Genomic DNA, 14365 nt, shown 5'->3' on the forward strand with positions numbered 1-14365 from the left:
AAGATGGATGGATGGATTATTATTATTATTATTATTATTATTATTATTATTATTATTAATAGTAGTAGTAGTAGTATAGTTTTGCAACTGGAAATGTTGTTTTTTTTTAATAAAAAAAGACTTCATTGTATTAAGATAGATTTATTATATGTATATTTTATCATATTTTTTATATTTGCAGTGTAAATGATTTTATTGTGAAAGAGTTTAACTGAATGAAGCTGGGTTTCTTCCTGCAAGGCATGTTTTTGTTATGTGAATTTTCCTGTATTTTTGAAGCCAAGCGCTTAATTTGCTTTTCAATATTTTAAATAGTTTTAAATAAAAATATCAGATACTGACTGATGATCAGTATCAGTATAACAAAAAAGTGTCATCTTTAATAAAGAAACAAACAAGCAACCAAACATTAATGTATTAATTGTTGTTGCTTCATCAAGACATTGATGAATCAATGATCAAACAAACAACAAAGAAAACAAAGAACTTGAGTATGAATTTAAGACACATTGCACCACATGATATTTTGATTCAATTGATTCAGCTCTGTGATTCAGTTCATCCAGTTCAGTACCACTGTCTAAGAAGTTAAAGGTCATTTTTGTGCACTATTTAGTAAACTAAAATGGACTGGGCTAAATGACACGTGGTCTTTGGTCAAAAACAAATAGACTACACCTCTGGTCGAAGTTCACGTCCTCCCCTTTAGCACGTTTGCTATTCTTTATGTTAAATCAGTGCTAAAACTGTGTATTTAGGGTGTTTTAGCAGCTGAGAATTTGACAGCACTGCCATAACACGATCCGTCAGAGTTGAGTCTCCTGTTCGCAAGTAAGTGACTGAAGATTTTATGTGAGGACTGGTGCATGCTTAACAGGCATAGTGTAAGCATGTAAAAGTTGTTTAAAGTCATGTATCCTGCAGTTTGATCCAAAATACACCAGCTCCTTCAAATCCAGCACTATGCTATTGTTTCACTAGAAGTGTTAACTGACTTTGCTGTTTGCTTTTCCTAAGCACCTGGAGCTTAGCGTGGTTTCCTTAAGAAATGTGCTATATTATGTTAGCTATAATGATTGGTGTGTGAGTGGTGGCTGATTGACCTTGCATTATTTTTCCATCATTGAGATTTCTTTGGTTTAAAAATGCTGGGGAAGCTGTCATCAACCATGCAGCGCTACATATCAGCAAATTCCTGCAGACCTGGTAAAGCTTTTACTGCATATCTCAGTATCCCAGATGTTTCACAAACATACAGACAGGTGACAAATGAAAGGAAAAACCACTGGCTCTGTTGTGCTGTAAGAAGCATTTTGTTGATATGTCTGTTTGTCTCCATTCGTCCCCTTAGAGGGAAGAGTCACTGCAAATCAATACCAAATTCTTCTGACTGATCACCTTTATCCTATGATGAAACATTTCTATCCTGATGGGAGTGGTCTCTTCTAAGATGACTCCGCCCCATCCACAGGACATAAAGGCTCATTGAATAGTTTGTGGAGGATGAAATGTAATGTAAATGTAATGTAAACCCATTTGCGAAATTTCAAAGCAACATTTTAGACTCCTCATCACTATCATCAAAACATACAACTGAGGGAATATCCTGAGATTGCAATGAAGTCATTTTAGTCATTTGTGGTGGCCCAACACCTTAGCAAGATACTTTAGGTGGTTTTTACTTTTGATTTGTCACTCATCTGTAGGTCCAAATACATATAACTTTAACAGTTACTATTACTTGCCAGTGTTTAATTATAACAAAAGCAGCCTTGACCAGTGATGTGTATTCAGTTGGGTATTTTTCCCAGATGTGCTGTTTAAAATTCACTCCACCGTGGGTGAGGCTCTAGCTGAGCATCGGCCTGTCGTGGCTCTTGAGAGCACCATCATCACACACGGAATGCCGTACCCTCAAAACCTGAGGTAGACAACGTCCATTTGATCAGTGGTGCCCAGTCTGCAGCCTGTTGTATTTCTATTTAAATATTTTGCTACATATAGAAAGAAATGGTCTAAATATCTTGATGACAAACAATCAATGATTATGGCAAATATCAAATGTGTTACACCCATGAATTTAATGAACACTTCATTTCTAGCACAGCCAAAGAAGTGGAGGACATTGTGAGAGCTGAGGGCGTAACTCCAGCCACGGTGGCTGTTCTGGAGGGAAAGGTGCATGTGGGCTTGTCTTCAGATGAGCTTGACTTCCTGGCCCGCAGTAAAACGACCCTCAAGGTGTCCAGGAGAGACATGCCTTATGTTATCAGCAAGGTGGAAATATTCATAGTGCTTCTTTATTCATTATAAAAAAAGACCTTCATTATGAATGTGAATAATATATGAGTGATTGAATCAGTAGGGTTTGTCTGGAGGAACTACCGTCTCTGGTACAATGATCGCAGCTCACAAAGCGGGAATTCCTGTTTTTGTGACTGGAGGTATCGGTGGAGTACACAGAGATGGAGAAAATAGTAAGTCACATATTACTAAAATATAGAGAATAGAATCGTTTAATTACATTTTTTTCACAATTTGCTCGCCTGCCAATTCCCACCCACCAGCTAGCTCTGCCCTATCGTACTACAGCTACCAACCAGGAATGGTAAAGCCTAACATGTGATTCCTCTGAGATATGTGAAGCCAGCCAAATGCATCTTTTCAACCTGCTGCTCATGCTGTGTCAGAGGACAGCATAAAACCTTCTGAGGAAAGCAATAGCTGTCCTTTTCTGCATGCATGAGCATACAGATACCCATGATTGGCTAGTGTAATTTGATTGTGATTGACAGCGGAGAGAGAGGATGCTATCCCTCCCACCCAGACAGCACAGCCAATTTTGTTCCATTGACACTCGGCCATAACCACTCCCTTTCCCTAGTGTTGCATGGTCTCTACTTCTAAACTGCAATATGATTGGCTCTCATATTTTATGATGCAATAGCACTTACAATATATGGCCTAAAGTTGGTGGACACCTGAGCACCACACTCGTATGTGCTATTTGAACATCCTATTCTAGATTTAGTCCTCCTTTGCTGTTATTATAACCTCCATTCTTCTGGGAAGGCTTTCCACTATTTTTTGGAATGTTGCTTGGGGATTTGTGCTCATTCAGCTACAAGAGCAACCTTGGCAAACCATGTCTTCATGGAGCTCGCTTTGTGCACAGGGGCACTGTCATGCTGGAACATGTTTATAGACAATTATGTGCCTCCAACTTTGTGGTAAAAGTTTGAAGAAGGCCCACATATGGGGGTATTGCTCAGGCGTCCACATACTTTTTTGCCATAGTGTAGCTGTCACATGTTCAATCCTAACTCCACTGAGTTGCCAGCTTCGCTTTGTGAATATGTGTCAGTTTTTACACATTAACCAGTCCACACACTCAAATATGTAGTCATTGAGAACATTTAAATTTTTTATTTTTAGAATTTAAGATTATAAGCTTAACTTTGCTGTATGAGATTATGGACTGCAGAAGTTGTAGTCATTTTTAATGAGTAATCAGTGAATATTCCTCACAGCCCTGGATGTCAGTGCAGATCTGACTGAACTAGGTCGCACTCCGATTGCTGTGGTGTCTGCTGGGGTCAAATCCATCCTGGACATTGGCCGAACCCTGGAGCTCTTGGTCAGTGATGAAGGAGCATTACGAAAATTAAATTTTTAAAAAAGAAGTGGTTTATTAAACCAGTGGCAAGATTTGATACATATACTTTATTTATTATATGATATAATTCTAGGAAACTCAAGGGGTCTGTGTAGCCACTTACGGAGAGTCAAAGAGTTTCCCAGCATTCTTTTCTCATAAAAGTGGATACACATCACCTTATAATGTCCTCAATGCTGATGAGGCAGCTGAGCTTATTGGTAAATTTGAAATAATTAGCATTGCTTATCATGTGCTTTTTATTGTAGGGAATAAATTAAGTTAACAAAAGCTTCTTTATCAGCTGTTCAATCAGTATCAGTTATATGAGGAGCATAGTCATATTTTTTGGTACTAGATTGTTTTGCCTAAGTGGGCATGATACTGTTTCTCTTCTCACAGCAAGTACACTCTCTCTGGGCCTTCAGAGTGGAGTCCTGCTTGCTGTGCCTATTCCAGATGAATATGCTGCTGCTGGACAGCAGATAGAAGATGCTATACAAGCTGCTGTGACTGAAGCCAGGTAATGCAGACAGCCTGGGGAATACTTAGAGGTTTTTCCTTTTGTTTTTAAACCAAAACTGTCTGTTTTTAATAAGGCTGAATGGAATTATATCCAAGCTAGGGTTTGGAGGAGACGTTAATTTAGCATTTTTGAAGGAACTGCCAGTGTCAGCTTTTTTTTTTTAACAGTCAGCGGTAAAGCGATTTCATATAAGTCGGTGTGGTTTCTCGATAATATGAGAAGCTGCATGTTTTTGTCTTATTCACTTCAAGAAAGAGGGAAGAAAAACAGAAAGGCCGATGATAGACTGTATATCATTTATAGAGTATAATGTAAGTGATAACACAAACAGACCAGTTTCACAGACATTCCACAACATTAAATATAACCATAAATGGATAAACTGTTCAATGTTGTTCTTTAACAAATATAAAAAATTGCTGTGGTATAAGAGGAGTAAACACTTCCAGGCATGCCGTTAAGGGAAAATAATCAACTGTGGTGTGGTATCACCTGTACCTGTTGTTGATTATTTTCCTATAATGGCATGCCCCAAGCACGGTGGCTAAGTGGTTAGCACGTTTGCCTCATACTTTCAGGGTTGGGGAATCGAATTCCTATGGGTACTCCAGTTTCCTCCCCAGTCCAAAGACATGCATTGTAGGACGATTGGCATTTCCAAATTGTTCATAGTGTGTGAATAGGTGTGTGAATGTGTGTGCGACGTGCCCTGCGATGGGTTGGCTCCCTGTCCAGGGTGTTCCCCGACTTGTGCCCTGAGTTCCCTGGGACAGGCTCCAGGCTCCCCGTGACCCTGTGTAGGATAAGTGGTACAGAAAATGGATGGATAGATGGATGGATATTTTATTCTTTACTTCTATCATAAATTGGTCATGTTTAAATATCTACACACTGTATTTTTACGATTTAACCTCTTCAGTGGAAATTCATTCAAGTGGTTAAAGTATGAAAGATGTCACTGTTGTAGTTTTTGTTATACTCTTAAGAAATAGTAGGAAGTTAAAAACCGGACTGAAAAATTTGAGTTGGAATTGAACCTGTGACAGGCGTCACGTTATTATGTTAGAAGAAATGTGGACTATATACCCCAAAGGGAAAGGATTGGCCTCAATTTCTAGATGTCATCAATCACATTTGGACATATTCTCAATTTACATATTCATGTATGAATCTTGATGAGGGTGAAAGCGTAGGTGTTTCTTTACCCTGTTCTGTTGTCTAGTTATACTTTTTTAAAACCAGCTACACAAAACTAAAGCATTACTTCATATGGAAAGAATGTTTTAGGTGATTATAATCTACACTTCCTGTGGAGAATTGAAGAGGTTTTTTTTTTTTTTGAAAGAATTTTTAAAGCTGGTATTGTCAAGAGAACATCATCTACAGCAGGACATTGGTATTACACAAAGCAAAATGTATCCCATTTTCATCAGCAGGTTGTGTATATCCACAGGCTGAAAGGAATCAGAGGAAGAGATGTGACCCCCTTCATCCTACACAGAGTCAATGAGCTCACTGCAGGACAGTCTCTCCGAGCCAGTATATATACATCCATATGTCCTGATCTCTCATAGAGAATAATCATCGTTACTTACCTCACTTATTTACTCTCACTTGTGTTACAGTTTTCAGTTAATTCCTTATCGCATCTCTCTCCTAGACATAGGTCTAATTCATAATAATGCCAGGGTGGGCAGTCAGATAGCGCGTGCCCTGTCTAAGCGCACACATCATCCACGAGGAGGCTGTACGAGCCACAGGGATGAGAACCAGGGTTCAAAACCTAAAACTGTACGTAATATCCAAAGCACCATCTTACACACACACTCTCACTCAGGGTTGGTTTCTTAGTTGCTGATTAATTGTAAATTTGAACTGAAAATTGCGTTACGGTGCACCTGAATAAACATGTCCAGGATACTGGCATAAAATGTTTAAAGTTTTAGCTTTATAGTAGGTTTCTGAATTAATTTCGGATCTTCAACAGATTGTTGTTGGAGGTGTAAATGTTGACTTCATTGCTAAAGGAACAAGCAAGAAGTTATTGGTATGGGTAAACATATTAATGCATCCTGATAGCATAAAGCTTTGTATATAAATTTAGTCATAAACTTTTGTTCAACAAACTGTTTTTTGTTTCAGTTTGGACAGACAAACCCAGGGACTGTCTGCCAGTCCTTTGGTGGAGTGGGTAGGAATATTGCAGGTTAAACACCATGTTCTTTAGTGATAATTTCTCATGAATACATTTCAATGTATGAATTACTGTAGATCTACAGTTCATAACTTGTGTTCTTTCTCTTTACAATTGTCCCCAAAGACTGTTTGAGTAGACTGGGTCAAAAAATTCAGTTCATCTCAGCCATTGGAGCAGATTCACATAGTGATGCTGTGCTCAACTACTGTAAGCATATGGTAAGCACTGTATGACACTGATAAATTCAACAATGACGAGGCTTTATTTATGTTTGGATTGATCTGATCAGTCATCATGGCAGTCTGGATGTTGACTAAAAATGTGCACTTTTTACCAGTTAAACTGAAATAAAACTGTAGTTCTACTTCAGCCCTTTTAACACCTTATTGTGTGCATGGGCAGTCATGCCAAAACCCTCCAACAAAGGCACATAGTGACAGTGCAGTATTTTAATTAACACTGCTGTCATACAGCCAACTTTCCCTTTCATCTTCACACCTCATACACATGTACACCATATGGAGCTATCTGCTTGGTTTAGAGTTTGAGAGCATGTGTTAAATACATTTTATGGCCAAATGTTTGTGGAAATTTGAACATCACACCTATATGTAGTTCTGATTGATAAGGGAACATGTAATGCCATACCTCCCACCCAGAGAGCACGGCCAGTTCGAAAAAACGTGAGGTCCAACTACTCACTATGTCCATACACTTTTATACTTAAATGGTATATATAGAAGGGGGCACGGTGGCTTAGTAGCCAGCATTTTTGCCTCGCACCTCCGGGGTTGGGGGTTCGATTCTCACTGCTGCCCTGTATGTACGGATGTTTGTATGTTCTCTGCATGCTTCAGGGGTTTCCTCCAGGTACTTCCGGTTTCTCCACCAGTACAAAGACGCAGGTTGTAGGCTGATTAGCAGCTCTAAATTGTACGTAATGTGTGAATGGGTGTGGAAGTGTGTGTGCAAATGTGCCCTGTGATTGGTTGGCACCTCATCCAGGGTGTCCCCCACCTTGTGCCCAGAGTCCACTGGGATAGGCTCCCCGCGACCCTGTGTAGGATAAGCAGTACAGAAAATGGATGGATGATGTGTATATATAGAACATTAAACATCACTCAGGCTCATAGAGGCAATTTAGTTCATGTGCTTTGTCAACTAGTGTGTACTTTCAGAATTGAGCCTTGAAAACTGAGCCCTCAGATCTTTGCTGTACATTCGACAGGACACATGTGCAGTTGCGAGACTGAAGGGTCAGCGAACGGCCACATACTGTGCTGTCATCACAGAGAGTGGAGAGCTGAGTCTAGGACTTGGGGACATGGACATACACCAGGAAATCAAAGAGCAGTATGTGAGTACCTCTGACCATGTTGATTGAGTATGTAAGTATGACCTTTATTTGAATGACTGACATCAGAAGTACAAAATAGTCAGATTAGCTACAATTAATCGTTAACATCACTGGCTAGATAGCACATCGTAGAATCAGGGAAAATCATGCATGATTGTAAACGTTGTATAGGTTTCGCAGTACGAGGACCAGCTCTCTTCTGCGTCTCTTGTGGTTCTTGACGGCAATATTCCTGTTTCTACTATTGATTACATATGCAGCCTTGCCAAGAAACACTCAGTTCCAGGTACATCCTGAGCTCTAAAAAACAGATTTGGCTACTGAGATACATCAAGCCAAACTCTGTGTCATCTGTGTGTGTGTTTTTGGGTGTGTTTCAGTATGGTACGAGCCCACGGATGCTGATAAGGCCTGTAAGCCCTTCGTTTCAGAGAGCTGGAAGGCACTCTCTTTCACTTCTCCCAACCTGGCAGAGCTGTGCACCATAAACCAGACTCTCTGTCTACCTACTCCACAGGGTACATCCTGCTATCAACCTCAAATGGTCGCTGATAACTGATGCTGAAATTATGTGCTGCTTGTACCTCATCATATTGTTCTTGTCTGATGCTCAGGAATACAGACAGACACAAAAAAACCAAGTGATGACTCATTTCCTGTATTAGCTGGAACGCTCACAATCAAACTCACTCTGTGAGTGCTAATGATTTCTGGGGGCTGTGCTGTACCCAAAAGCAACCAATGTTTGCCAAGTTGAATTATACCAAAGCGCTTTGGAATTCTCAAATCAGATTGGTCAGACGGTGTCCCCCCACCATCCCTATAACACCATGGCTCTGACGTAGTCCTGGCAGTATTTCAAACTACAGATTTATAGATATATATTTGTATTTATAATTAAAATGTGCTCATTCTCATTCTTTATCATTTCTATAGCAGCAACTCATACACAGGGACTTATATGATGAATATAATAAGAACATAATCTTAGCCTAATAATAAAACATGGTTTAAAAAACAGGTTGTTATGTAACAATTAAAAATGTATAAATGTTAATATGGCAAAGCAACGTTTTTTTTAATGTTTATGGAAGGAGTCCACCACAGTCTTCATGATGGTAACATGACAAGCTGCTAATTAATTAATTAACTAGTCTGTCTCGCATTTGTTCCATAACATTAAATGTAACTGTAAATGTATAGAATTTATGGCATGTCCTTCAATAGTATGTCCCACTTTAGGACAGTAACTCTTTTTCACATCACCCTGCCCCACACCTCCCCATCATGGATTAACAGCATATCCCAAGATGATGTCCATGTCCCTTTTTAAAACACTGTGACATTTTCAGTGTTACCAAGCTCTCTGGAGGATGCGTTGGAATGCGCAGCAGCTCTTTCTCGCCCCCTGCTGGAGCACCTACACTGCGTGGTAGTGACACTGGGTGCAATGGGAGTGTTGGTCTGTGGAGAGCATGAGGCTGGAACAGTCAGTCTGCGACCCCGAAAGCACAAACCGGTATGAACGATTGCTTACAAGGCTTAACAGCACTTAAATTTGATCTGTCATAACAACACATTATGATACACAGTATACTGCATTTGATGGGCCAGTTTATTGGCACCCTACAAGGGAAGCTCTTGAAAGTATTGGCGCCCGATCCGAATTTTGCCACTGCAAGCACCACTCACATTTTCTACAGGAAATGTACCGGTCTAGTTAGTTACTACCACTATGTTGTAGCAACACTTTTTGGTTATTTTAGCAGGTAACTACATTTACATTTACATTTATTCATTTAGCAGACGCTTTTATCCAAAGCAACTTACAAATGAGGAAATACAAGCAAATTTATATCATATCGATGCACTTTGTAGATACAGGTGGATGTATCCTGGTGTGTGACACATGGCATACGGTACACTATTGTGCAAAAATCATAGCCAACCTTTTTTTTTTTTTTTAAATACAAAATGTTGTCATTATAAAGTCAGTAAGAAAATAGATTTCCAAACATTACTTGAAAAAAAAAAATGTCAGTAAAGAAAGTAATTTTATGTAACAGACCACTTTTCAGACAAAATATATAATGAAGCTGTCAGGTTTTACCTGCAGAAACAGAAGCAAGTGTGACAGCCAGCGTCTCCAGAGGAACAGTGACAGATTCTCCAAGATGTTTAGAAAGATGTACCAGCCAATTATCTTATGAAACTGCACAAAATGTACCTCAGACTACTGATTCATTGATAACACTTTACAGTAACAGTACTTGAATAATCATGTATTAATAATTACTTTAATAAGAACTACTGATGAGTTAGGGATGTACTAATCAATAACCAATGAAAATCTAACCTTAATTGTGACATGAATCATATGAATTCATGTGTGAATAATGACCACCTTAACTAAATGTTAGTACATGTTTGTTAGTTAATGTCTTAATTAACACTTAAACTAATGAGGAGGATAAATATAAATATAAATATTGAAAGTAGTCCAGCGCCATCCAATGATGTTTGTGGTGTAGCTGCAGGGGGCAAATTTGATAAACAATTTTAAAATGTGCATGTTTCATTTATATCCTTTTTTTTTTTTTTTTTTTTTTTTTTAAAGAGTGCGCTTGATTCGTTGAATTATTTATTTATTTATCTATCACAAAGTGTTCATTAACACATTAACTAACAAACGTAGTAACGTAGTTAAGATGGTCATTATTCGCATATGAATTAATCTGATTCAAGTCATAGTTAAGCTTAGTTCTTCATTAGTTCTTGATTAGTACATGCCTTAACTCATCATTAGTTAGTTATTAGTACACGATTATTCATGTACTGTTATTGTAAAGTGTTACAGATTCATTTTTAAAAAGCCATGGGCTGTCATATCAAAGATTGTCTTTGATTAGTTTATTGTTGTTTACTGCTATTGTTTATTGTAGATATTTTTATTTTTATGTACATTTCATTTCATTATTTTGAACACTCATACATCAAGCTTAAATGAATCTATGATCTGTCCACCTATAACGTCCAGCTATATGGTAGGTTTACCTGATAAAATGGCCACTGAGTGTCCGTACAATGTTCCTAACAAACTCTACTGAGAAATACCTAGAAAAGCTGTAGTGTGGAGCTTGTCACTAAATCAGCTTCTTCCATGTACTTGAATACACACACACACACACACACACACACACACACACACACACACACACACACACAGTTGCTCCTGGACATGATGTGTTTGCTGTGAGAATGTACTGAAGAGAATGTCCTTGTGCAGAAAGGAAGACTGTGTGCTGTGTACTACCCGGCGCTGTCAGTACGTTCTGAAGAAACGGTCAACGTCTCTGGAGCAGGAGACAGGTACGCAACCCTAAAACGTCCACTTTTTTTGGAACATGTCTCACTGTTTTGTCCATATTCACTAACCTTCACAATCTCTCTCAGTCTTGCAGGTGCGATGATGGCAGGGATCCTGCAGGGGAAAGACACAGACACCTGTGTGCGCATGGGCCTCCTCGCTGCACGTCTCTCTTTATTCTCTCCTCACCCCATCCCTCCATCTCTGACCACAGATGCCATCCTCCCAGATAAAGTGCACCCACAACCCTGGCCCAAGCCAACCTACATGTGGATGGAGTCATAAAAACTGGGCTTTTAAAAAAATTCACAAAATCACAATATACCCACATCGAGCAAATTTGTAAATTTATAAATTTATTCCTAATGAGCAAGCCAGAGGTTTTGGTGGCAAGGAAAAGCTCCCTGAGGTAATATCTGGAAGAAACCTTCCTTGAGAGGAACCAGACTCAAAAGGGAACCCATCCTCATCTGGGTGACACCAGATAGAGCAATTATATATAATTCCCTTCTATAACTGTGTACCACATGGTCAAAAAGTGCAATTGTGTAAACAGGAAATTCATTATAGTTTTAACATGAAGTCTATTTTGTTGAAGTTATCAACTGTTCACTGATGGAGGCTTGAGTGTTCATGCCAATTGCAGTCCTAAACCATCGTAGCAAAACTGTTCGTATCAATTGCAGTCCAGAGCCATCTTCATGGTTTTTAAGTGGAACAATCCTCAGTAATCTCATGTATCTTTAATCTGTCCATGTGGGGCACATCCTTAGCAACAGTGAGTGATTTCCAAGTGATTAGAACTCCAACCAGATGTAGGGCATCAGGATGGATCAGTTAGGTCCAGAGAGCAGAAGGGGTCAGGATCATTGGTATCTCATGACTTATTACTATAGAAACAATAAAGTATTAGAACATCACACTATTATAGCCATGTGATTTGAATTAGCTTCTGCTTGGAGCTTCCTTGACCTGAGAGTCACTCGCTGCTGGGGATGGCCCTGCATGAATAGAGTAAAGTTTGTCGTGTAAATGATTGCCGACGTTCTCACTTGGACAGCACGTGAATAATGATTGCACTTGCTAGAAACTGTGCTCAAATCTCATTCATTATACAATAGATAACTTCACCTGGATATTCAAGTTCAAGTTTATTTATAAAGCACATTTTTAAAAAACAACAAATGTTGTAACCAACCTGCTGTACAATAAAAATAAAAATAAAAAATAGATTAATACCAGAATTAAACAGAATTTTCAAAGTGTTAAAAGAACAAACTAATAAAACATTGTAAAACATACACATAAAACCCCTATACATCTCAAACAACATCATAGGCTATAGAGAAAAATGCGTCTTCAATCTAGATTTAAATATGGTCAATGAGGATGAAGACTTAACAAAAAATGCAAGTGCATTCCACAATCTGGGGGATGAAACTACAAACGAGGAACAGAGAGGAGCAATTGATTTGATGATCGAAGAGAACTAGGTGCAGAATATGGTTGAAGTAGATCAGCAATTTACTGATGGGCTAGTAAATAAGTAAGTCAGTATTTATAAAGCACATTTAACACAGCAAAGCTGACCAAAGTGCCGAACAGAGTAAAGAAAAGTAAAATAGAAAACAGAATAAAACCAAATAAAGACAGACAATAGACAATAGGAAAAATTTGATTAAAATGCCTGGGAGAAGAGATATGCTTTCAGCCTCTTTTTAAAGGGTCATGAAACCTCCCTCTTTCAGCTCAAGTCTACCTCTCAATGTTTTTGAAAAATGCAGCTTAAATGGTCGTGGATGGCTGTGTGAAGAAGGGAGGGGGAGTGGGCGTGGCAGGGAAAGGCAGGAGAGGAAGAGGGGGGCGAGCCTTCAGAACACTCAAAAAAAAGATGGATAGTGACAAAGTTTGCAGATGAGGCAGAGGACTTCTCTCCTCTTGAATCCCCAGGGCTAAATGGAGACACAATAGATAGCAGTGCAGGTCTTAAGCCCTGTCTATTTGAATCATTATCCCCTGGCGTGACTATGGAGTAAAACATAACAAAACCAGAGGCAGCGTGGGTGCGAGAAATTTTGAAATGCTAGATAGCTAATAGGCTCAAGCCTATTGAGGGTGCAAGGTGGAAGTCAAGTGGCAACTTGAGGGGCAACGAGGGGTGGCAACTGAAAAATCTCTACCCCTTAGTTTTTAAACGGGATTGAGGGACATTCAGAAGAAACCTATAAGAATATCTTAAACATCTGTTAGATGAATGTGGTGTAAGAAGATCTTTGAGATAAGAAGGAGCTTGATCATTAAGAGTTTTAAAGACAAGCAACAGAATCTTAAACTGAATCCTAAAATGGACCGGGAGCCAATGGAGCGATGTTAATATTGGGGTGACATGATCATATTTCTTTGCCTTGGTCAACAGCCTTGTAGCTGCTTTCTGAGCCATCTGGAGACGAGCAAGAGATGACTGAGGAAGACCCAAGTACAGTGAATTACAATAATCTAAGTGTGATGTGATGAAAGCATGAATAATCTTCTCCAAATCTTGGAAAGACAAAAATGTTTTAAGTTTAGAAATAATCCGTAATTGATCAAAACTATTCTTAACGACCGAATTTATTTGCTTTCTTAAGCATAATTCTGAGTCTAGGATGATACCAAGGTTCCTAACCTGGGAAGAAATTGAGGGGAAGTGATTCTGAAGCTCATTAATGAGAACGTCTCTCAATCTCGGGGGACAAAAAACAATTTTTTCGGTTTTGTCTTCATTAAGTTGGAGAAAGTTATTTGTTATGCATTTTTCAATATCGTCGAGACAGTCCAACAATGGTTAAATGGAGTCGCCAGACCATGCAAGGCCTTATAAACATACAGCAGGACCTTAAATTTAACTCTGTAAATAACTGGAAGCCACTGTATGGAAGCAAGAACAGGGGAGATATGCTCTCTTTTTCTTAGTACCCGTTAGAAGTCTAGCTGCTGAATTTTGGACTACTTGCAGACGTGAAAAAGAGGACTGAATCAAACCCACATATAAGGCTTTGCAGTAATCCAGCCGGGATGTAATAAGAGCATGAATCACTATTTCTGAGTCCTTCTGTGAGAGGAACTGTTTTAATTTAGCAATGGACCTGAGATGAAAAAAGCTTCCTTTAACAACGGCATTTATCTGCTTGTCAAATATCAAAGTCAGAATCAAAGATGACACCCAAGTTCTTAACTCTACTGTGCAAAGTTAAAGACAGAGTCCCCAACTGATTTTCAGTCTC

The 14365-nt window shown here is 38.9% G+C and overlaps 1 protein-coding gene across 3 annotated transcripts; it reads left to right on the forward strand.

Moving 5' to 3' along the window:
- The first annotated feature begins 584 nt into the window (after nt 1–584).
- zgc:136858 (uncharacterized protein LOC678543 homolog) lies at nt 585–11678 on the forward strand. 3 transcript variants are annotated; one of them, XM_053631202.1, is made up of 19 exons: nt 585–831; nt 1129–1206; nt 1812–1926; nt 2103–2277; nt 2366–2477; nt 3531–3637; nt 3750–3876; nt 4058–4178; nt 5635–5720; nt 5842–5972; nt 6169–6228; nt 6324–6387; nt 6502–6596; nt 7607–7735; nt 7907–8021; nt 8116–8253; nt 9088–9254; nt 11022–11104; nt 11189–11678. In XM_053631202.1, the coding sequence occupies exons 2-19, from the start codon at nt 1146–1148 to the stop codon at nt 11385–11387; spliced, it is 2085 nt and encodes a 694-aa protein (XP_053487177.1). In that variant the 5' UTR covers nt 585–831; nt 1129–1145; the 3' UTR covers nt 11388–11678. The 3 variants fall into 3 exon arrangements, with proteins under 3 accessions (XP_053487177.1, XP_053487179.1, XP_053487178.1); XM_053631204.1 differs by lacking the exons at nt 585–831; nt 1129–1206 and having other exon boundaries at nt 1533–1926; nt 2108–2277; nt 2363–2477; XM_053631203.1 differs by lacking the exons at nt 585–831; nt 1129–1206 and having other exon boundaries at nt 1533–1926; nt 2108–2277.
- The last annotated feature ends 2687 nt before the right edge of the window (nt 11679–14365 follow it).

The sequence above is a fragment of the Ictalurus furcatus genome, chromosome 8, assembly GCF_023375685.1.
Source record: "Ictalurus furcatus strain D&B chromosome 8, Billie_1.0, whole genome shotgun sequence".
NCBI lineage: Eukaryota > Metazoa > Chordata > Actinopteri > Siluriformes > Ictaluridae > Ictalurus > Ictalurus furcatus.